The following is a 22,166-nucleotide window of genomic DNA, read 5'->3' as shown; positions in this document are numbered from 1 at the left end:
GGCAGTACACAAGGTGGAGTTAAAAAGATGATCCACAGAGCAAAAAGGTAATGCTGGCTGCACTGGACTTGTAGCCAGTGTGGCCAACCTACTCAAGAAAGCCTGTGGAATCTTTATAAGATGAAATGGTTGGACAGATTAGGGTTCAGATTCAGATTTATAACTTACTATCTGGATAACTTTGGGGAGTCACTTCTTGGAGCTGCAGTTTTGCCTATAAAAAGGGAATAAGAAACTCATATGGTCATGAGGACTACTGAGATGTCTGAATGTGCTGGCACACTGATGAGGTAGGGAGTAAGTGTTCTGCTCTGTGGTGGCCATGATGTTCAGCTCAGCCTTATCATGAAATGCCACTCCTGGCTTTGTGCTTCTCTATTACTTTCTTATAATGGTGTTTGAAGAAATGGATATTCTACCAGATATTTGTTCTATTAAAGGCTTAGAAGAAATATTTTTAACCCAACCATCACCTCATGAACCACCACCAAAAAGCAAACAAACAGGCAAGTCCAAGGGAATAGTAAGATTTACACCTGAGAAACTGCAAACCACTGTTAGTGCACCATGCCTAAGCTGCATGGGTACACTCATGTCCATCATTTTACAAAAATGGTGATGGAAAGTTTTTTTCATGGCAAATTACAAAGAAAACAGAACTATTAAACAACAACACAGGGCCGTGAGGACAGACCCAAGAATTCAGAGGCTTAACAACTGAACAGGAAATGCATCGATTTGGTTATAAATGAAATCAGATTAAAAACAGCATGTTTAGCTACATATCACATATTCTTAATTTGCAGAATAGAGCCAAAGCCACTCTCAACCTCTCTGGATGGGCAAATGAAAGGATTTTGAACATTCATGGAGAAACCATTATATTAGCCCTTGTTTAATTCTTCCTTATTATGCTTTTCTTCCAAATTCCTCTTTTTATGTGAATTTACCAATTTCAGAGGCCAGAAAATATATACCTGCAGTAAGAAGGTGAAGGCAATCACTACATGCCCAACTAGTAAGAATTATGGAGTCCATGCACAGTTTACTGGTGATAAGGCCAACAGTCCCCTATTAATAAAGCTAAGAGTGCTGATTAAGGAGAAATTGTGCTAATCCATATCTGAAATGTTATAACCTAAACCAAAAAAAGATACTCCTTGGACAAATGACTAGGGTTCAGAAAATGCTTAACTATAGAAAATAATTTTTAAAGGATAGTTTTTATGGTAGGATTTTACTCCTAGCAAGTGGGTAATAAAGAGAAAAAGGTTTATGTTTAGTAATGCCTATTAGGGATTTTTTCCAGTTACTTCGACATGAAGTACCTTTTAATACACAAAGTACATCCTTTAAATAACCATAGCAAGGAGAGTGTACAAGAGAGACATCATGTTTGCTTTCTACAAATTTCTATGAATCCTGACATAGTAGCCTTGCTTTAGGGTAGTATGAAGGATGTTAAACTTCAAAGCAAGATGGAGGGCATTTTCTAATGAGGTAAGTGTTCAGTTCTGAGTTTCCTGATGCAGTTGGCATTCCAAGTGAACTTTACAGGAAGAGGTCAAAGCTTCAGTGTATAAACATCAGCATAACTGCTGTCCACTCCAGGGACTTGCCGTGAGGCATTGTTCAACCAGTATGTGGGGAGATGTGTCTCTTTCCTCAAGGACTTTGAGAATATAGTCCAGCCACCTTGCTCACTGGATCACATGCAGCCCTGAAGCATATACCATGTGATGGAAAGCCAAGTTTCAAGAATTAAAAATGTAGAGAGTAGTCACAATCCTGAGTGCTGAGAGGATTCAAAGAAAGACCAATAAAAAACGTCTAGGAAGTTCATGGCTGGGCCTGAAGATGAGAATTTCATTTTCAACCACAAAAAGAGTTCACCATCACCTAAGGACTGGGCTGCCTCTTGGGAGTAGGCTGACGTGAAAATCCAAATCTACTGAGGGTCTATACATGGTAATTGGTAGAAAACATGATAGAACAAAACACATCAATTCTTTTCTTTTAAGGAAAATGGCTCCTAAGGGAGAGACTGAGGTTAGAGTCCTTCTTCCACGGTCTTGTCTATTCAGCCATCCAGAGCTTGAAGGTCCTGTCATATGAGCAGGTGGCTATAAGCTGTCCATCAGAAGAAATGTCTAGACCCATCACTTTGCCTTCATGGCCAGCCAGAGTCTTCAATGGGGACCAGCCTGGGTGGGTCCAGATCTTGGCTGTGTTATCATAGGCACCAGTGAGCAAGAAGTTCCCATGGATAGCTATTGGAGAAAAGAAAGGAATGTGCCTGAGAATTCATCAAATATTCAAAGAGCTTACCAAAAAAAACCAAAAACAAACAAACAAAAAAACCCAAAAACCACACACACATAAAAACAAAAACCTGCCCAAACATACTATTTTGAAAAAGAAGGCATTTCTATACCTAGAAAAACTAAAAACATACTGATTCTATGGTTGTTTTTTTTTTTTTTTGGTAAAGGGGATTGAACTCAGGGGCACTTAAACACTGAGCCACATCCTCAGCCCTATTCTGTATTTTATTTAGATACAGAGTCTCACTACTGAGAAGTGACAAAAGAATCTAGCTCTTTCCTTGGTAGACAAGATTAATATTACTCTTCAGAATATCCTTAGAATGTCCATGGAGAAAAGAATGAAGCAAAGCATTCACAAGTCTTTACTCTCATGTTTTTTTTTTTTTTTTTTTTAATTTTTAAGTGCTTTTATTTTTTAGTTGAAGATGGATATACTTATTTACTTCTATGTGGTGCTGAGGCTGGAACCCAGTGCCTCACACATGCTAGGCAGGTGCTCTACTGCTGAGCCACAACTCTAGCCCCACTTTCACGCTCTGCCATAGCTCTGCTCAGGGGTACAGCAGAGGAAGGAAATTGTAACTAGCTCCTTTAACAGAGGTCAAATTTTCCCCTGTTCTACTTCTAAGTTAAGCTACAGCCTGGATTGCACTCCACTGATGTGCAGAACCTGTGTGGTGTTTAGGCCTAAAACATGAGGGAGGCTTACGTTCAAATTTGACTCCAGTCACTAAATTCTGATGGGCAGGGATGGTATACACGCATCGTCGTTGTCGTAGGTCCCACACTTTGCAAGTGTTGTCACCACTGCCAGTTGCAATGTGGTAGCTGTGGATCAGATGTAGTATGAAAGTTAGAAAACAGAGTAGTGACTGACCAAGCACCCTCTCCACCCCTCACTCAATGAGATTATTTTACCCATTGGGGGAGAAATTTATTCCATAGATTTCCTTCAGGTGGCCTTCTAGGAACATGATACAACGTCCTGTGCGTAGGTCCCAAACACGACCAAATGCATCCAGTCCCCTGACAAAATAATATATAAATGAACACTTTGAATCCAGTTCTTTGGGGAAGCAGGCACATCTAAGAGGTGACACTACTGAGCTGCCCCGGCTTTGTGGAAGAAGCCTTACCCAGTGCCAGCCAAAGAGCCATCTTGATGGAAGGCAATGTCATACACACCCATGCTGTGGCCTTCCTGATGCAGGATCTCTTCTTGAGCTTCCAAATCCCATAAGCGCCATGAACGGTCATAGCTAAGAAAAGGAAGAATTACATTAGCAATCAACCAGCAGATTGATTTGGTTTCCACAATGTGCAAGTTACTATCAGTATCTGTGGCTTAACTTAACGGTTCCAAAACTGTTCTTTCAACCATGTGAGTAAGAAATTCCTTTCTGGAACAAACAATGCTTCAACAGCTAAGAACACCTGTCTTAGGCACTAGCAGGGAAACCTTGAACTTGCTGTAAATCTACCCTAGTTAACTATTTTAAGAACAGAATTCCCTAAGAATGGCTCAGCAAAGATTCTCTTGCCTATATTCTCCTTTCATTTTGTTATTATGTCTCCTTATTTGTTGAACTTTGTATACAGGGCCCTATATTGGATGCTGGGCATACAAAAACAAGACTGGAATAGTACAAAAACACACCCACATATATCTGGACAAATGTTTTCAACAAAGATGCCAAAGCAATTTCAACAGAGAAAGGAAAGTCTCTTCAATAACTGTGGTAGAACTGGCTTAAGCATGTGGAAAAAGACCAAAAAAAAAAAAAAAAAAAAAAAAAGACAAATTCAATTTAAGAAAATACTAAGTGGGGCTGGGGTTGTGTTTCAGTGGTAGAGCATGGCACTGGGTTCGATCCTTAGTACCAAATAAAAATAAATAAAGAAAATAAAGATATTGTGTTCATCTACAACTAAAAAAAAAAAGACAAATCTTTAAACATTGCACAAAAGATATGCAAACAAATGGTAAACATATGACAAAGTATTCAATACCAACTGTCATTAGGGTAATAAGAATTAGAATATAAGATAGCACTACACAATGGCTACCTTAGACAAACTGGTAAGATTGACAACACCAAATGTTGGTAAGGATATGAAGCAACCAGAATTCTTGGAATGTAAAATGGTATAACCACTTTGAAACACTGCTTAGAAGTTTAACAGTTTTATCCTCTGAACTATCAATTGTACTTCTAGGAATTTACTCAAGAGAAAGGAAAAAAAAAAAAGCATGTCTGCAAAAAGCCTGGTATAAGAATATTTAGGGCAGCTTTATTCTGACTGATCAACAAGTCCGAGTGTCTAACACAGGACCAACTGTGGCGCATGCACATAATACACCACTGCTCAGCAATAAAAAGGAACTACTAACACCTGCTATATGATTGAATCTTAAAAATGTTTCACTGGGTAAAAAGAAACCAGACACAAATGAGCTCAGACAGTCTGAATAGAGGTGATTCACTTATAAAGACAGAAATCAGATGATGGTTGTTTTGGAGAGGGGAACTGAATAGGAAGGGGCTTGAGAGAACTTTCTCTATATTGAGAGGGGTGTGGGTCACACAGATGGTAGGAAATTGTCAAGACTGAACTGTAAACTTAAACTCATCTCACCAGATGTTAATTTATACCTCAAAGAAAAAATTCACCACCAATTCTAGCCTCACTGATACAGAACCAGAAAGAGAAACTGATTAGTTGCCAGAGAGATTTTAATACAATGTATAGTAAAAACCCATATTTAAGTCATTCATTACAATTTAAAAGCAAATACACTTAATCCTCACTATATCATATTCTTTTCTCTGATTCTGAACAGTTCACAAAAATTCTACTAGAAATCTCTGCTCTAAAAATTTACTTGTCAGACAATGAAAAAAAATTAACAAAATGCCACAAGCGTGTATGAATGGGAAAATAATGAGATGGCTTACCAGGTAGTGCCCAGGAAACGTCCTGATGGATGCCACATCACTCGGGCCACACGTACTGTGTGGCCTTCAATATCTGCCACTGGTTCATCACTGAAAAGGAACCAAACATAGACAAGTAAACCCCTTTATAGTCAGGTATATATTGCATTTATTTATTGTTGTGAAGATATACCCATTCTGTACATTTCAAGTGGCTAAGTTGTAACTATGCTTACAATTTGATAAAATATTAGGGTTAACAATAATTAAGCTCCTTCCCAAGGTTTTAAAAGATTTGGGACTATTTCATGTGCCCACAAGGCCAGCTGACTACCACCTTAATTATCTATTACTAAACCCTCAACACCATATAATTTAGTATTAGAGAAAAGTGAGACACTTCTGCCTAGTAAGCAAAATAGTCACTTTGCACCAAGTAGTACTTGGATTTTGGAAAGAAAACTTTCAAATCATACTTAGAAATCAAACTATTTTAGTACAAGTGGGCTACAGATAAATCTTTCTCAAATCTTAGTCTATTCAAGAATCCAAATGGAAAAAGGAAATCCTGAGTAGAAAGAGGCTTGGCCTCCTTTTGATGGTCATGAAATTCTGCTACCCAGCATCCACAGAAAGATCAAACACAGGGGAAGGAAATAAACATGAACTCTAAAGAGGGCAATTAAAAAGGGAACTTTGTCAATGTGCATACAAAGAACTAACCAGAGCCCCAGGGGAATAAACACTGCTAAGTATTACCAAAGCCAATTAAAACTTTCTGGCTTGTAGATGAGACCCTATTTGGCAGAACAGACACTAATTAGCTCTTTAAAAAATGTTGGAATCAAAACCTTTCTGTGCTTTCCCAAAGAAAGAAAACTAAGTAATTGAACTCAGATGTCTTAAACCAACAGGGTACATCCACAATTTTTTGGGGGATAGCAAAAATAATTAAATAAAAACCAAAAACATGTTGTAGTTGATAAATATATCCTAGGTAAAGATGGAGCCAGTGGGAGATGACACCACCTTCTTGGCAGTGCTGCCAGACAGAACCTCACTTTCCTCTCCCCCGTGGCTGTGAGCTAACAATGAATAGGCTACCAAGATTGTTATCCTCAGTCCATCTACCAAACCACGCATTTCTCCAGTGCTAACCCACTGTGTAGGAGGTAGGCTGGATCTTTCCAAAATATCTGCAGCTGGAAACAGTGCCACTATGCTGGAGGCACAAATTGGGGTTCAAAGTTAACCAGAAAAACTTGACATAACTCCTCTGGTGAAAGAAGTCTAAAAAAGAAATCTCCCACTCTATTTTCACACTAATTTACCTTAACTCCTAGTTTATTGCTGGGGTCAAATATCAGATTTTTAACCCTGAGTTGCTGAGAGCCAACCAATTACTTATGTACTTTAGGATGGAGGTAGCAATTGTGGCACAGTAATACTCACCTGTCAAGACTCCAAAGTTTCACAGAACCATCAGCAGCACAAGAGGCCAGGTTAACATCTTTTTGGTCCAATGAGATTGTAGACTTGGGATGGAATACAATTGCGCCTACATTTGTGTTATGGCCTAAAAAAAGAGAAGAAAGTTAAAGGGTTCTCACTTCTTTATAACCTACAGCAAAATATATATTGCGATGAACAATACAGATAAAAATATATCAGGGAATATGTGTGAACATGTAAAGTATTAAAGTGACTATTTATCCAGGCACATGCCTATAATCCGAAGCTGAGGCAAGAGGATTGCAAGTTTGAGGCCCTGCTCAGTAACTTAGTGAGGCCCTCAAGGAACTCAGTAAGACCCTGTCTTAAAAAAATAAAAAGTTGGAGATGTAGCTCAGTGGTAAAGTGCTCTGTGTTCAATCTCCAGTATACACTACCCCTTAGTATAAATAAATAAAGTGACTATTCAACATTTAAAAAGGAAAAAAAAAAAAAAAGATTTAAGCTAATATTTAAGCTAGATTAGAAAAAAGTAAAACATTAAAGGTTTGTGTTTATTAGTTCAGACATTATAAAATGCCTGAGTGTGGATGGATATGAGAAAAAGGTTGTATGGTAAGAAGTCATTACATTCTGGCTTTGGAGTCCGAGAAACTAAACAACATCAAATGAAATCAGGAATCGATGCTGTGTGTACTGGGTTTGAGTGTGAGGCAGAGTTTTACTACTTATAAGAGGTCACGTGGGGATAAAACAGATCTAAACAAGACTCTAACTTACCTCTAAGTGTGTGAAGGAGGTTGCAATCAGGAACAGACCAGAGCTTGCAAAGCCCACTCCTATCAAATACAAAGGAAAGCATCTCAGCCAGGGTTGGTCTGGGAAGGAAAAGGTACCTTGGTAACATTACTAAAGGACAATCTCTTCTCACCCCCTATATACTTTACAGTGGCAGACAGAAAATAAATAAATAATAAAAGACTAATAAATTGAAGGGCTATAGGAGAAGAGATACAACCAGGTCTCAGACAACCAGGGGCTTTTACTGGACCCTACTGCTATCCTACTGAACAGCATCACTGCTATTCACCTTAATTTCTGGATCAATTTATGAGGAAGGCAGAACAAATGAAACCATCATGTCCTATTTTAAATTGAATAGCATTTCATCATCTACAAAGTATCTAAATTAAAAAAAAACACAAAACTTATTTTGAAAATTTTCTAAAAATTACTTTCGCATCTACTATCTCCAAGGATACAGCAGGATTTCTATTTATGCTTTATGGTTAAGGAAACTGGGTTAGGGATGTAGCTCAATGGTAGAGGATTTGCCTAGCAAACGTGAGGTCCTGGGTTTGATCTCTAGAACTTCAAAAAAAAAAAAAAAAAAAAAAATTTCTTAAATCACCATAAAGTAGAGTTAAGGTAACTGAGGCTTGGAGAGGTGATCTGTATATTTCTTAGGCTTTCTCCTGAAGCACAGTCTCAATTTCTGCCTAGTTGTATAGTTCCTATGCATTCAGTATAAGCTTCCTCTCTACTAGACACCATAGTCCACAAAATAAGCAAAAACAAAGCAAAACAGGGCTAAGGGTATAGCTCAGTGGTAGGGCACTTGCCTAGTATGTACGAGACCCTGGGCTCAATTCCCAGCACTGCAAAAAAACCAACCAAACAAACCAAAAAACAAAACAAAGTTATTACATCCCAAGAGTTTTTGCATATGTGTTAAGTAGAAAATAAAGTTAAATTAACACTTACTGAGTTCTTACCATATATGAGGCATTATCAAGGCAAAATGATTTACAAATGTTACCACTTCACTTTTATACATAAGGACACTGAAGCTTACAGGTATTATGTATCTTAGGTAGGTAACAGAATTAAAACAAAAAACAATAACAAAAAATAGCTATCTAAACTGAGGAGTGAACACTACTTGGTCTACAATCCATATGACCTGCTCAAAAATGCCAGTGTCAAGAACATGAGAGTCTGCTACATATTATGGTTCTCTGGGGCCCTGGTGAAACAAAGACTATGTTGTAGTATGGTGTGATCATGAGAAACTGAGGAAGTAGAACTAGACAGCTATGACAAATGCTTTTTTTTTTTTTCTGGACCTATCCCCATTTAGGAAAATGTCAACTGTAAAATAAAACTTACCAACAAGCTGTGGCCAGCATTTTGGAATCAGGACTAAAGTGACAGTAGGAGATAGGCCGATCATCCCCAATCTGACTGCAGAAGTTATTCAGAGACTTAAAAAAAGAAGACAAATGATGACATTAATAGGGTAATCCAAGAGTTCCTTGGCTTTTCTGCCATAAAAAAAGGGCAATCTTTCAGTTTTAACCCATCCCAAGATTTTATACTTTCACTGTTATTATTAAAAAACACTTGTATTGGTGAATGGAATCAGGCTTATTTGAAGCTCCAGGTATATTCTAGCCTTGGTAATACTAACTTCTATGTCAGCAAATATCAACAGAAGACCATATAGCAGTCTGAAGTACAGCTGCAACAAATTAAAATGGAGCAGTCAAAAATAGAACCAGTGGCCTCTGTGTGTACAAAGCACACGTAGGTTCCTGCCACCTTAACTAACAGTGCCTTGCATGTCATAGCAGATCCAGCAGGAAGGAATATTCATGGTAGTTGCCTTTACTTTCCTTGAGATGGTTCAAAGTAAAAAAATCTAGTAATAGAAGATATTGAACAATCATTGCAAACACCTTACCCGGAGAGATTTGTGCAGCTCTTGCATCTGGGAGGTCCTAGTTGTTTCAGGAATCTCTTTATGGAGACGGGCCTCTTCCAAGCGTTTCATTGCCCTGGGACACAGAAACAACACTGCTACCAGGAACAAAAAGGCTGTCAACAAGGGTTCATAAGCTTCATTTAATAACCACTATCATCATAGAGTCGATCCTCATTCTCTCAGAGTAAACAAGAAAAAGTATGCTTCTTTCTTCTAGAGGCTCTGCTTACCTGGGCAGTGAATAATTAGCAATCCACAGCCTGGCCACCTTCAGGCTATTTGGTCCTTCATGGTACCAGGTTTGCTGATACTGAAAGGCAAATAAAGAGCAGAAATGTTAAGTCTGAAGCATACTTGCCCTGAAGTCAGGCATATGTGCTTTCTACTGTATTTCCATGTCTTATTAGATGGCTCTGGTTTCTAAGTGAGTTCACCAAAAATGCTATTAGTTCTTTCCTGAATAGAAAACTCACTTAGATCCTTTGATATTCACATAAGAATCACAAACAATTGCCAGAAACTGTTTCTGAATGGAAGAACCCTCCAAGCCTTTTCTCCCCTTATCCTGACAAAGCAATCCACTGAGAAGAGAAAATGACACAACTATTTCATTTTCTTGATGTTTATACTGTCAAACCAAAGACATATTTTACCTCTTCTTTGGACTTCTTAGATTTCTCATCATCTTTTTTTGTCTTTTTTAAGGCATCAGTACCAACCACTGAGAGGATATTTCTTAATCTGCAACACAAAAGTTCAATATGTAAACAGAGTTGAGCTAAGACTGTCAAAAAGTACAGTAGTCCATGTCCCTGCCCCCATCTACAGGGGGATACATTTCAAGAACCCCAGAGAAGCTAGGTACAGTGGTGTAGGCCTATAATCCCAGTGACTTGGGATGCTGAGGCAGGAGGACAAGTTTGAGGGCAGCCTCAGCAAGTAAGATCCTGTCTCAAAATAAAAATAAAAAGGACTGGGGCTATAGCTCAGTTGTTAAGTGTCCCTGGGTTCAATCCCTATTATAAAAAAAGGAGAAAGAAAAAGATGCCCAGTGAATACCTAAAACTGCAGGGAGTACCAAAACCTACATATACTATGTTTTTTCTTTTTCTGTTCAAACTTCATTCACAACTCTAGCAACCTTCTATAAGAGTTAAATGGGCATGCCTGAACTTTCATGTGATTTCCTTTACCCAATCTTGTTTATTTGAAGATTTCCTAAACTCAATTAAAAGCAATTTCTTATCCCATTTGGATTTAACCACTCTGTACATTGCTACCACTTAGATAATGAAGACAACCACATTCCACTAGAGGCCACAATGCACTGGATACTAACTGAGGTACTAAGTAAACAATAATTCAAAGAAATAGTTCTGGGTTCTAAGTAGCATAGCTGCGGGGGGGGGGGGGGAGACAGAAAGTACAAGGAGATATAGTTTCTTATTTTAAGTATCATGACAGCGGTAAGTGTAGAATGCTAAATTGGAATACAGAAGGGACACCTAAGCCAGCTATTTGGACCGGGGAAAGCTTCACAGATAGGATGTTATCTAAACTGAGTCTTCAAGTAGTCAGGCCAAGGGGTCAAAAATGGGAAAATGAACTGGGTGCAGTGCTGCACAGTAACCTCAGTGACTCAGAGGCAAGGGAATTGCAAGTTCAAGGCTAGCCTAGACAACTTAGTGAGACCCTGTCTCAAAATAAAAAGGGCTGGTGTAGCTCAATGGTAGAGCATCCCTGGTTCAATCCTTAGTACTGCAAAATAAAAAATAAAACACCCCCAAACCGTGGAGAAATGAGAGTTGAGGCAGAGAGTTAAACAAATGTAAAGGCCTGGAGATAAGAAAACTATGTTAAGCTTGGAATCACAAACAGTTCAGTAGAGCTGAAGCATAGGGTACAAGGAGGACTGGTGAAGGATAAGCTGGAAATTTAAGTAGGAGCCAGGTCACAAAGAGCTGTTAGTGTTATCCTAAGAAAAGTTTACATTTGAGGAAGATCCCTAGAAAATTATGGAGATTAAAGGGAAGATTAAAAGGGAAGAATAAAGGCTGCAAAATCACATTGTGTATTGTAGAAACTCTCTGAGTCATATTGATGGCCCTGAATTAAGATAGTGGCAGTAGAGATTCTAGCCATTCACCTAAGGAATAGAATAATGAAACAAGATAGACTTTGATGGTGAAGAAGACATACAACAGACAACAATAAAAAAGTATCTCCTTTGAAATGGCTAATAAAAAAAATAACACACTTGATAGAAAATATTGGTGGGGTTACTTTGCAAGGATCAGGTGTTAGGAAAAGCTTCTTTGAACAGGTGGCATTTGTGCTGAAACAAAAGAATAAAAGAACTCTAAAAGGCAAAGGATGAACAAAAAGAAAAAAGATTAGTTGAAAGACAGGAAAAAAGCTTGAGTACTCAGGAGGGCCAATGTGGCTATCTAGCAAATTGGGAAAGAATGGCACAAAGTGAGTTTTGGTCATGACTAGAGGTTTCTTATTCCAAGTATAAGAAGAAAACATGGGAGGACCCCCCAACCCACTCCCGTGCTGTGGATTAAAACAGAGCCTTGTGCATGCTAGGCAAGTATACTACCACCGAGCTATACACCTCCAGCCCAGAAACTGTAGGTTTTTAAGCAAACAATTAACACATTTTCAGCTATCACCAACTGTCTAGATGTGAAAGAACACAGATAGACTGGAGGTACATTCCCAAATAGAAAAGACTAGGTTTTGCTGACTGATAACAAAGGAGGTATGGTGGGTTTTCAAATGAGAACTGTGGAAATGATAGTGCCATTTGTAAGGGGAATGGAAGAGTGGGCCACAAATGTCAATTAAGCTGTCTCAAGTTTGAAGTACTTGTAGGAAGTACTTCTAGGTGACAGAAATTTTTGGAAGTCAGCAGAACATACATAGTATATGATGCCATGGAGTGGAACTGATCTCCAAGGGTGAGCATAGGATAAGGACAAAGAACTGCAGCCTATAAAGGTTAGGTAGGGAAAAGAGGCTGAAAAAGCAAGAATGAGGTAGAGAGACAGGAGGAAAATCAGAAGGATCTGGATGTATGGAAATAAAGGAGAGGGAGAGTTTCAGGCAGAGTGACAGGCAGTGTACTAGGGCTAGTCTTAGTAAAGATAGGTTAGGGATCTTAATAAAGAGCAATTTCAAGGTGTTAGGGGTCAATCATTTTGCAATGGGCTGGAAAGTAAGGAGTAAGGGCCTTAAATAAACAGTAAATACAAACCATCTCTCTAAGAAGCCTGATGATGGAGGGGAGAGATGGTCCCTTATGGATACAGAGACAAGAGAAAAATCCTCAAAAGTGCATATCACTATGACACTGCGCAACCTTAATATCACAAGAGGAGCATTATTCAAGGATAGTGCTTCTGTAATTATATCCAAAAATATATATCATTATATTTTGTGTCACTGACATAGAGTATATTTGATGTGTAAAATTTTCAAAGCTCAACAACTGTTTATCCAACTCACAACTTCATACTGGGGTGGGAAGGGAGTGTCTTAGCACCTTCTTCACACTACAAAGGAAAGCTGGTATTGGAGTAAAAATTGGCCTAAAATCAGATTATGGGTTAAAACTATATTAAAAAAACTTAAGATATTGATAACCCTGAGAATTCTATTAAAGTTTCAGCTAGAGGATCAACTGGATTTGCAACTAGAACCCCGTAATTAAAAAAAAAAAAAAAAAAGTACATATTTAGAAAAGTCACCTTTCTCTTCTTTCAGCAGGGCCCTCTCCAAAAAGTGTAATGGGTTCCCCTAAGGCTCTAAGGCAAGCCTTGACCTCTGAGTCATCTGTGGAAACATTGATTTGCCGGGCTCTCTTCCTTCTTTCAAACTCAGCCAATACTTCTGCCTGCCGTTCACTGATATGCTCTTCAATTTCAAATACTTCTCCTACAAAAGGAATATGCAATATTAGCACACTCACCAGATCTTCTTTAAATAGGGAGAAAGAAATAATTTTTAACAAAGTATGTATATGACCCTAAAGAGAGGTAAATGCCTATTACACTTTATAATTTACCATTTTCAGTTTATAAACATAGTTTAGATGAGATCACAAAGAGTACAGAACATCTTTAGCAAATGAGTTTACTAGCCTTCTAATCAGAAGGTGAACTAGAAATATTATTTTAACACTTGCTAAGACTATTTGCTAAGAACAGTCTCAGTACAGGAACACTTACAAACATTAATTAGTAAACCGGAAATAATTTCCAGGAAAATAAAATTCCCTTACTATAAGGCTTTTTTGGATAATCTAGAAACTATTTTTTTAAACTTGCACCAAATATGTACATCTAAGTGAAAAATGTGAGGTGCAATAATGACCCAGTTAGTCTTAAAAACAGCAGAAAAGTTAAAAAAAAAAAATGTTACTAATGTATACGATGTAGAAAAAGTGTGGGAGGATGAGAAACCTGACAAAAGTCCTTCCTGCAGAGGATTCTTTTCTTCTTATACCCTTCTGTACTGTCTGACTTTATGATAAATAGATATAATTTTATTTTAAAAATACAGTAGAATTCTTGTTACTGTCATGGAAAGATATCATAAATAATAGAGTGAAAAGTGCTGATTACAAAACAATTTATATATTGCGGTTTCATTTACAGAAAAAAATTATGTATTTTTATAGTTACATTAAAATTCTCAGAAAGAAATACATTCAATTAAAAAGAAATACAGGATTTTCTACTTCATAGTTTGATCTTTAAAAATAAAAGTAACTATTATCTTTTTAATTTAAAAAAGTTATTTCAGTTGGGGTAATAAACTTATAAAATAACTAATAATAATTGGTGGAAGAAAAACTGTTTTTAAAGAAAATCTCTGGATGCTGCGAAGGACAGGCAAAGCACAAATATATAAATGCAAGTATAAAGACTGAACTTTTGACATTATAAAATGAGTGCTAATTCATTACATTCATTAAGAAAACTGCAGCCAAGAAGGTAAAGATGGACTTGGAATTTGCAACTTACCAGAGGTTATATTAATATTTCCTGCTTCAATTCCTGCTTTCAGTCCTTCTTTACCCAAAATGCCAGACTCTCCTTTGGCCAGACGTTCTCTCTCCTTCTCTTCCAAACTTCCATAATAGATGTGTGGTTTCTTCACAACAGGAGCCACTAAGTCATCGGGTGCCTTAGTTTTGGGTGCCTGTTAAATCAAAAGGTTGGGTTAACCTAAAACAATCTTAGAAATTTACCAGGCTTTCCCAAAGGATGATGCTCAACAGTCAATTAATACTGTTTCCTCTAAAAACCAAAGGGCAGCTTCAGCACTAGTTAAGATGTTCTTCACTGATTTGCGAGGGTGGGAGAGGGTGTTTTATTCTCTCACTCAAATCTGCCCCATAGGAAATAAGAGGTGGATTAAAAAAAAACAAAACAAACAAACAAAAAAACTAGTTAAGTTCTTTTGGTGACTTTTGTTTTTTTTAATCAAAGATCTGCTTTGGAACATGCGTACTTCATTCTGTTTGAAATGCAATAGGTTTATGATTCTTCCAAGGCTTACTGATCATCATTTGGGAAATACCAAGGGTAACAGATAAAACCAATGCGGTGCTAAGGGGAAACAAGTTACAACGTTACTGATTTTCACATTTCAAACGTTTTCAGATTGAATGTGAGTTAGGAGGCCTCATTACAATTCCAAGGACGTAACTCTTGGTCAGAGCATTCCTCGCTCCAGGGCACCATTTTTAGACCAGTCGGAGGAAATGTTTACCGTTCGGGGCGTAATGGGAGAGATGCAAGAGGCACATAGTACATGAAAGCTCTTGGGGACCAGGAAAACGCTGCTGGGCTCTCCAGGATACCAGAGTCCAGCAGCCTTCCTCCTCGGCCCTCCACGGCCTCAGCCCGCTCCCTAACGGCCCCTTCCCACAAGGACCCCACCCTCTTCGGCTCCTTGCCACAGTGAACTGAGATCCCGAACTCTGTACCGTGGAGGAGGCTCGTGAAGAAGCCATGCCGGGCCCAGGAGCCGCCAAGCCCCAGCGAAAGCCGCGCTCTAGGTTTCAGACCGTCCACCGCGCGCCCAGCAAAGCGGAATTGCGTCACCTGCCGGAAGTGGGTCAAGAGCGGACGCAGCGACCTAAGCGCGCGGGGCATGACGGGAGTCGTAGTAGCAAAGATTCTGGCCGAATGGCGAGGGGGCGTGACCGTAGAGCCTCCGAGGAAAGCTTGCGGAAGACGAGGTTCTGCGTGAAGAGAGGTGCAGAGCAGGCTGGGAAGTGTAGTTCTGCGGACTCCGCACCAGATTCGTGGTGGGAGCCGAGGTTCCGGGAAGGGGCCGAAGCTTGAAAAGAGGTAAGTGCGCGGAGTCGCGCGGTTCCGGGCTGAACTCTGGGGCGAATCTAGGTGCCCGGGCTTATCTGAGGCTTTCGGTGGTCTCTGAGCTCAGGAGCATGTTGCCATGGAAACCCGCTCTTGAGTGCTTGAGTGCAACTTTGCAGCGGCGGGAGGAGGGATGTCGGGAAGTCCTCCCCGGGGCTCCTCGGACGGAGCTGGGCGAATTCGCGGTGGATTTGGGCCGCAGCGAGATGAAGCTGGAAGAGCCCTCTAGCGCTGGAATAAAATAAAGACGAGGCGGAGGAGCTTCGGCCTGATTTTGTTGTTGGTTTTGTTTTGTTGTGTTCAGCCTGTTCTTTGTGTCGGATAGAGAATGAGAAGATGGGTAAGAAGGCTTCAGGTAAACTGCGTGCAGCTCTCTGTACGGCCCAGTGCCCCGCTGCTGCTGGGGCGCCAGGGATGAACGACACACGGTTTTTAATCCCTGTGTGGGGCGTGGGGGGGGCAGTCTCAAAATGCTCGTGTTCCAGGAACTGGACAAACTCCCTCCCCAACCCTACTCCCAGGAATAGTTATAAAAATAATAGCTTTTTATTTTTTGAGCGCTTTGCTAAGTGCCAAGTTATGTTCCAGAAGCTTATTGTGCATTACGTCAATTAATTTATACGACGGAGTATAGACAAACTAAGATCCAGTGAGAAATGGCGCTAATCGTTCAGGGTAGGTAACGTAGTGGGATGGGAACCTCGGCCTTCGCGAGGACGGCCTGCACTTTAACTATTACTCTATACTGCCGCCTCGTGGCAAGGTTTCACTCCCCCTCCCCAAACCCCAGCTGTTTTTTTTTTTTTTTAATTTTTCTCTAAGCATCCCTTCCCCATCTCCTTTGGGCTTTGGCTTCCCCTGCCTTTTCTTTATTTTGAAATATGGTAGAAGACAGTATCTGATTTAGTACAGAACAATTTGAAAACTCGTGTCAGTGTTTTGTGTTGATGATATCACCTGTAACTGTCCAGAGCCTCATGGGAGAAGGAAATGTTTCTTCTTTTGTATACTTCACAGTCCCTTGTTTCATCCTAGATACCTGTAATAGTAATTTATATCTGTACAAACTTTAATAAGACTGCCATTTACATCATTGTCATTTAATGATCACTATATTGACCTATGTATATAATGAACAGCTTGCTTCCACTTCTGTGTCTCTAAAATTGGGATGATTTTGCCAGCTTCACAGAGTTTTTGTGTTAAGTAGGAACTTAAAGAATGGGAAAGCAAAAGCCTAGCACAGAGCTCAAGAAAAATTCATTTCCCTTCATCTATTTGTATCCTTCATTCTATTCAAACATTTATCCATAGCTTCAGTAGATATTAATCTCAACTAGGGGAGTATTTTGTTTTTTTCAAAAAATGGTGTTTGTTAACACAGGTATTGCCTCATGAATTGCCCTCTCGAGCCTCTATGTGCACTTTCTCTCTATGTGCCCTTCAGAAATCAGCCAGGACATCATTTCCCACAAGACACCTCACCTAATGTCCCTGTGCACCACATGTACCCTGGCCTGCCATGTGTGCTGGTGTGATGCTGTTGAATTACTGTCATCAGATTTGTCATTATACCCTGTTGCAATTTCCTGTTTTCTTATCTGTTTTCCCCACAGATTGCGACTGTGCCTTTCAAGTCTGTAGCTGGAGCACAGGAAGAGTTTGTTTAATGAATGACTTATCCATTTAAGATTTCCTTAGACTGTGAAGATAATCTTGTGAATTGGTGAGTTTACAGTTTCTGTGAGATTTGGCAAACTGACTTTTGCATCACAATCTCTGATGATTCTCATGTAGAGGAGATTAAATTTAATGGTTTATTCACTCTGCCCCTAAGGATACCCAATTAGGATGTCCTAGTTACCTTTGTCTATTTATTTATTTGAGATAGGGTCTTGCTATCTTCCTCAGGCTGGCTTTGAACTCCTGGGCTCAAGTAGTTCTAAGTAACCGGAGCAACAGGTGTATGCCACCATACTGCTCCTAAATGTGACTGGAGCACTAGATTCAAGTGATTGTTACCAAGAATTCTCTATCATAGGCAGCTTGTTTGCTGTTGTAAGTTCTTTCAGAAAGAGTGTTTTGGAATTATAGGGTTGTGGATCTTCTCATGTAATAAAAATGGTATAATTAGATACCTGAAGATTTTACAAGTCTATGTGTAGATCGAAATGAGTTTTTAAAATACCTCCGTTCACCTTAGTGTGCATGCTTACAAATTGATTTTATACTTGTAGCTGAGACTTATCACCTGCAGTTTTCCTTCCTCTCTGCCATTTTGAACAGAGTTGAAGATAGTTCAGTAGTTCATAGGTCTGTGTTAGTGTTGATCTCAGTATGCTGCGAAGGAAACCAACACGCCTGGAACTGAAGCTTGATGACATTGAAGAGTTTGAGAGCATTCGGAAGGACTTGGAGGTAAGAATACAACTTTCAAACCTTTAGGAAATACTTAAAACAGTAACTAACTTCTGAACCTCAGATTCTTATACTTTTGCTTATTTGAAGTCTATTTGAATGATTTGTGGACATCTTAAATTTAATGTGACTGCTGTAACAAAGTACTACAAACTGGGTGGCCTGAAATTAGAAATTTGTTCTTTGCAGTTCTATTGGCCACAGATCTGAAGTCAGTATCATTGGGCTGAAATCAAGGAAGGTGTCTGCAGGACCATGCTCCCTCCAGAGGCTGTAGGGAGAATCACTGTCTTGGCTCTTCTGTTTTCTGGAGGCTGCTGGTGGCCTCGATTGTGGCCACCTCACTCCATTCTTGCCTCCCTGGCACATTTCCCACTTCTTTTCTGTTAGTGAAGTCTCCCTCTGCCTCCCTTAATAAGCATATTTGTAATTACTTTTAGGGTTCACTTGGATACTCCATCTCAAGTTCCTAAATTTAATCATATCTGCAGAGATTTATTTATTTATTTTCAGATAAGATAAAATTTGTAGGTTCTAGGAATCAGGGACTGATATAGCCTTGGAGGTCATTATTCATTCAGCCTTAACATGTTAAAAAGAAAAAAAAAGACAAAACTCGATTTCTCTATCAAACCAGTCATCCCATTGCGTGTCTGTCCAGTTGCTCAGGCCAGAAACTGAGTGCTCATTTTTGAGTCCTTCTTTTCCCTCATTCTTTTTTTTTTTTTAAGTTGTAGTTGGACACAATACCTTTATTTTATTTATTTATTTTTACGTGGTGCTGAGATCAAACCCAGGGTCTCACACGTGCTAGGTGAGCGCTCTACCACTGAGCCACAACCCCAGCCCTTCCTCATTCTTTAAATCCAATCTGTCTGTAAATTGTTTGATTCTAGACATCTAAAATCTACCTTTTCATCTCTGCAGTTACAACCCAATAACCATCTCTCCCTGTACAATTTTAGAAGATAGCTAGCTTTATTTTTCTTTTTCTTCAGGACTGGGGATTGAGCCTAGGGTCTTGTGCATGCTGGGCAACCTCTCTACCACTGAGCTGCATTCCCAATCCTTTTTAGTTTATTTTGAGACAGTCTCACTAAGTTGCTCTGACTGTCCTCAAACTTGCAATCCTCCTGCCTTAGCCTCCTGAGTAGCTGGGATTATAGGCATGTGGCACCACACCCAGCTTTTTAGTAGCTTTCTAAATGGTCTTTCTACTCCCATTTTTCTCTAATCAATCCATTTTTTTTTTTATCAGGTATCTAGAATAATCTTTAATTTTCTTTTCAGGATGTGCCTTTCTTTGTTTTAAAACTCCTCATTGGTTTCCTGCATTTGGAATAAAATCTGAATTCTTTCTTGTGGCCTGTAAGGTTCTGTACATTGTAGTTCCTCTCCAGTTTCATCTCTTGCCTTGTTTCTCTATATCCTAAACACAATGGCTTCTTGCATCTTTTTTGAATATTTCAAACAATCGATCCTTTCCATGGCCTTGGCACATATTAGTTCCTTTGCCTGGAGTGCTCTCTTTCTTCCAGTCCTAGTCTATTTCCCCCGCTTGGTCTGAGGGGCCTCATCTGACCCTACCTAAGTCAGCTATACATCCTTCTTGTCCCTACTGCCTTCATCTCATTTGGGTCTCAAGAAGCACCATACTTTTTTTCATAGCAAATCTTATAATTTGCAATTATTGTTTATTATGAAATTATTTAATATTCGAAATCTTGATTGAAGAAATCATGCCTATCTTCTTCATCATTGTGTTCCCAGCATCTAGCATATAGGAGGAACTTAATATGTATTTTTAAATGTGATTTTGCCAAACAGTATTTGATGTCTGTTAATAAGACTTAAATTCTTCATTGGCTTTCAGGACAGAGTCATAATTCTTTAGTGTGGCATGTGAGGTTCTTTGTGACTGGGTCTTTATTTATCTCTCTACTTTATCTTCCACTGCCAGGTTATCTTTAACTTGAATCTCTGTGCCTATACACACTGGGTTCCCTTTGCCTGAAATGCCCTTGTCCTTTGTCAGGCTAATTCCTTCTCATCTTTTGACTCAGCTCATTCCAGTCCTCAGCTGGGTTAAGTTCAGCCTTCTCCCCTGGTACTGATCTCTCTTATAGGTACTATCACTCTTCATTGTAATTGTCTGCTTTTCTGTTTTCTCCACTGTGGGCTGTATACTTGTTGAAGGCAAGAATTAGTATATTCATTTCTGTAATTGTTCCCAAAAGAGGGCTTATTTCAAGTCTGTTTTCATTTGCTGTCCTATTAGGTATTTTGCTTTATGTGGCAGGGGATGTTATCACTTCCATGTATCCATGAACATGGTTGACCTTACTGTATATTGTTTACATTTCATTTTTTTTAAATTAAAAAAAAAATGACAATGGAATATGCATTATGATTCTTATTACATGTATACAGCACAATTTTTCATATCTCTGGTTGTATATAAACTATGTTGACACCAATTCCTGTCTTCATACATGTACTTTGGATAATGATGTCTATCACATACCACCATCCTTGCTAATCCCTTGTCCCTTCCCTTTCTCTCCCACCCCTCTGCCCTATCTAGAATTAATCTATTCCTCCCATGCTCCCCCTCCCTACCCCACTATGAGTCAGCCTCCTTAGAGAAAACAGTTGGCATTTGTTTTTTTGGGATTGGCTAACTTCATTTAGCATTATCTTCTCCAGTGCCATCCATTTACCTGCAAATGCCATGATTTTATTCTCTTTTATTTTATTCTCTTTTATTGCTGAGTAAAATTCCATTGTGTATATATGCCACATTTTTTTAATCCATTCATCCACTGAAGGCATCTAGGTTGGTTCCACAGTTTAGCTATTGTGAATTGTATACATTTCATATTAGGAATAGTATCAGGTTTCTTTTCCCCTTTTTCATCCCAGCAAATTTAGTGTTCTCCAGATATCATCTTGGTTTTTTTTTTCTTTTTAAGAACTTATGTTGATAGTGTATTATTGGAGGTAAATTTTAAGTATGATATAAACTTCAGTTGTAATGAATCTCATAAAATGCTAACATATGAACTTTGACTTTGCAGAGTCAGCTCACCATTGAGTTAATCTTCCTGTAAAGGCAATTATCTAGTAGGTTCGACCTGTTTTAGAGCAACTTAAAAAGGAGGGACAATTTTGCCCTAAACTAAAATGAAACCAATAGAAAACTGGTATTTTACTTTTTACTGAAATTAAGTTTGATTACACTAGCATGACTCTAGATTCTGGAAGATTAGTGTTCATGTTAGGAAAAGGAAAGTTTAGATATTGGAGTATTTCAGATCTGGGATTTTTGGATTAGGGATGATCAACCTGCATAATTTATGTGAATATTCCAAAATTTGGAAACCTCCGAATTCCAAAACTCTTTAAGACCCAAACATTTTAGATTAGTAATATTCAATCCCTATGTTATCTGATTCATTGTAATACTTTGATGTTGGCAGCTAAGTGCTCACAGTTCATCAGCAGGGGGTATATAGTGGTGGTCAATCTAGGGATTTGAGCAGTTGAGCTGCTCTCCTAGTAAGGAACTCCAATTAAACCTCTTTTTTGCTGCTTTAGAGAAAGTTATCATCATCTAATATCATCTTTGCAATTAGGAGGTGGTACTTTGGGCATAATTGTTAGTCTCTTTTTGAAAATGATCAAATTTAAGACATCCTTTATGAATCTTATAGTCACTTGTGGTTTTAGAGCCAAACTTTTTTCTGAAAACAGAATGAAGCCTGGCTTCTTTCTCCTCGTCCTATATTGAACTTGAGTTGAAAGAGTCAAGTCTCATCTCAAAATGGCAGTAAAACTGCCACCTGATTGCCCCTGGCCCAGGATGCTGATTGCTGCT

General features: G+C 38.9%; 2 protein-coding genes across 10 annotated transcripts in view; one reads left to right on the top strand and one right to left on the bottom strand.

Moving 5' to 3' along the window:
- Positions 1-511: 511 nt before the first annotated feature.
- Prpf4 (pre-mRNA splicing tri-snRNP complex factor PRPF4) lies at positions 512-15,628 on the bottom strand. Its single transcript, XM_005329689.5, has 14 exons — positions 15,478-15,628; positions 14,510-14,687; positions 13,232-13,418; positions 10,133-10,220; positions 9,710-9,789; positions 9,459-9,552; positions 8,885-8,979; positions 7,496-7,554; positions 6,716-6,839; positions 5,285-5,374; positions 3,464-3,586; positions 3,246-3,353; positions 3,037-3,155; positions 512-2,270 (listed from the first exon to the last, which is right to left on the bottom strand). The coding sequence occupies exons 1-14, from the start codon at positions 15,502-15,504 to the stop codon at positions 2,077-2,079; spliced, it is 1,566 nt and encodes a 521-aa protein (XP_005329746.1). The 5' UTR covers positions 15,505-15,628; the 3' UTR covers positions 512-2,076.
- Positions 15,488-22,166, top strand: part of Cdc26 (cell division cycle 26) — a 41,227-nt gene continuing 34,548 nt past the window's right edge. For 6 of the 9 annotated variants that reach the window (XR_013438239.1, XR_013438238.1, XR_013438237.1 and 3 more), the window contains exons 1-3: positions 15,488-15,844; positions 17,488-17,597; positions 18,158-18,289. Coding sequence is in view for 1 of the 9 variants with exons in the window: in XM_005329690.5 (XP_005329747.1) it covers positions 18,209-18,289 (81 nt within the window). In the remaining 8 variants the exon portion in view is untranslated. Of the gene's footprint in view, positions 15,845-17,487; positions 17,598-18,128; positions 18,290-22,166 lie in introns of those variants that run through there. The other 3 variants (XR_013438243.1, XM_005329690.5, XR_013438242.1) reach the window with 3 other exon arrangements.

This window comes from Ictidomys tridecemlineatus, chromosome 4 (genome assembly GCF_052094955.1).
Source record: "Ictidomys tridecemlineatus isolate mIctTri1 chromosome 4, mIctTri1.hap1, whole genome shotgun sequence".
NCBI classification, from domain to species: domain Eukaryota; kingdom Metazoa; phylum Chordata; class Mammalia; order Rodentia; family Sciuridae; genus Ictidomys; species Ictidomys tridecemlineatus.
Note: the sequence above shows the minus strand (reverse complement) of the source record. Positions and strands in the feature narration are given on the sequence as shown.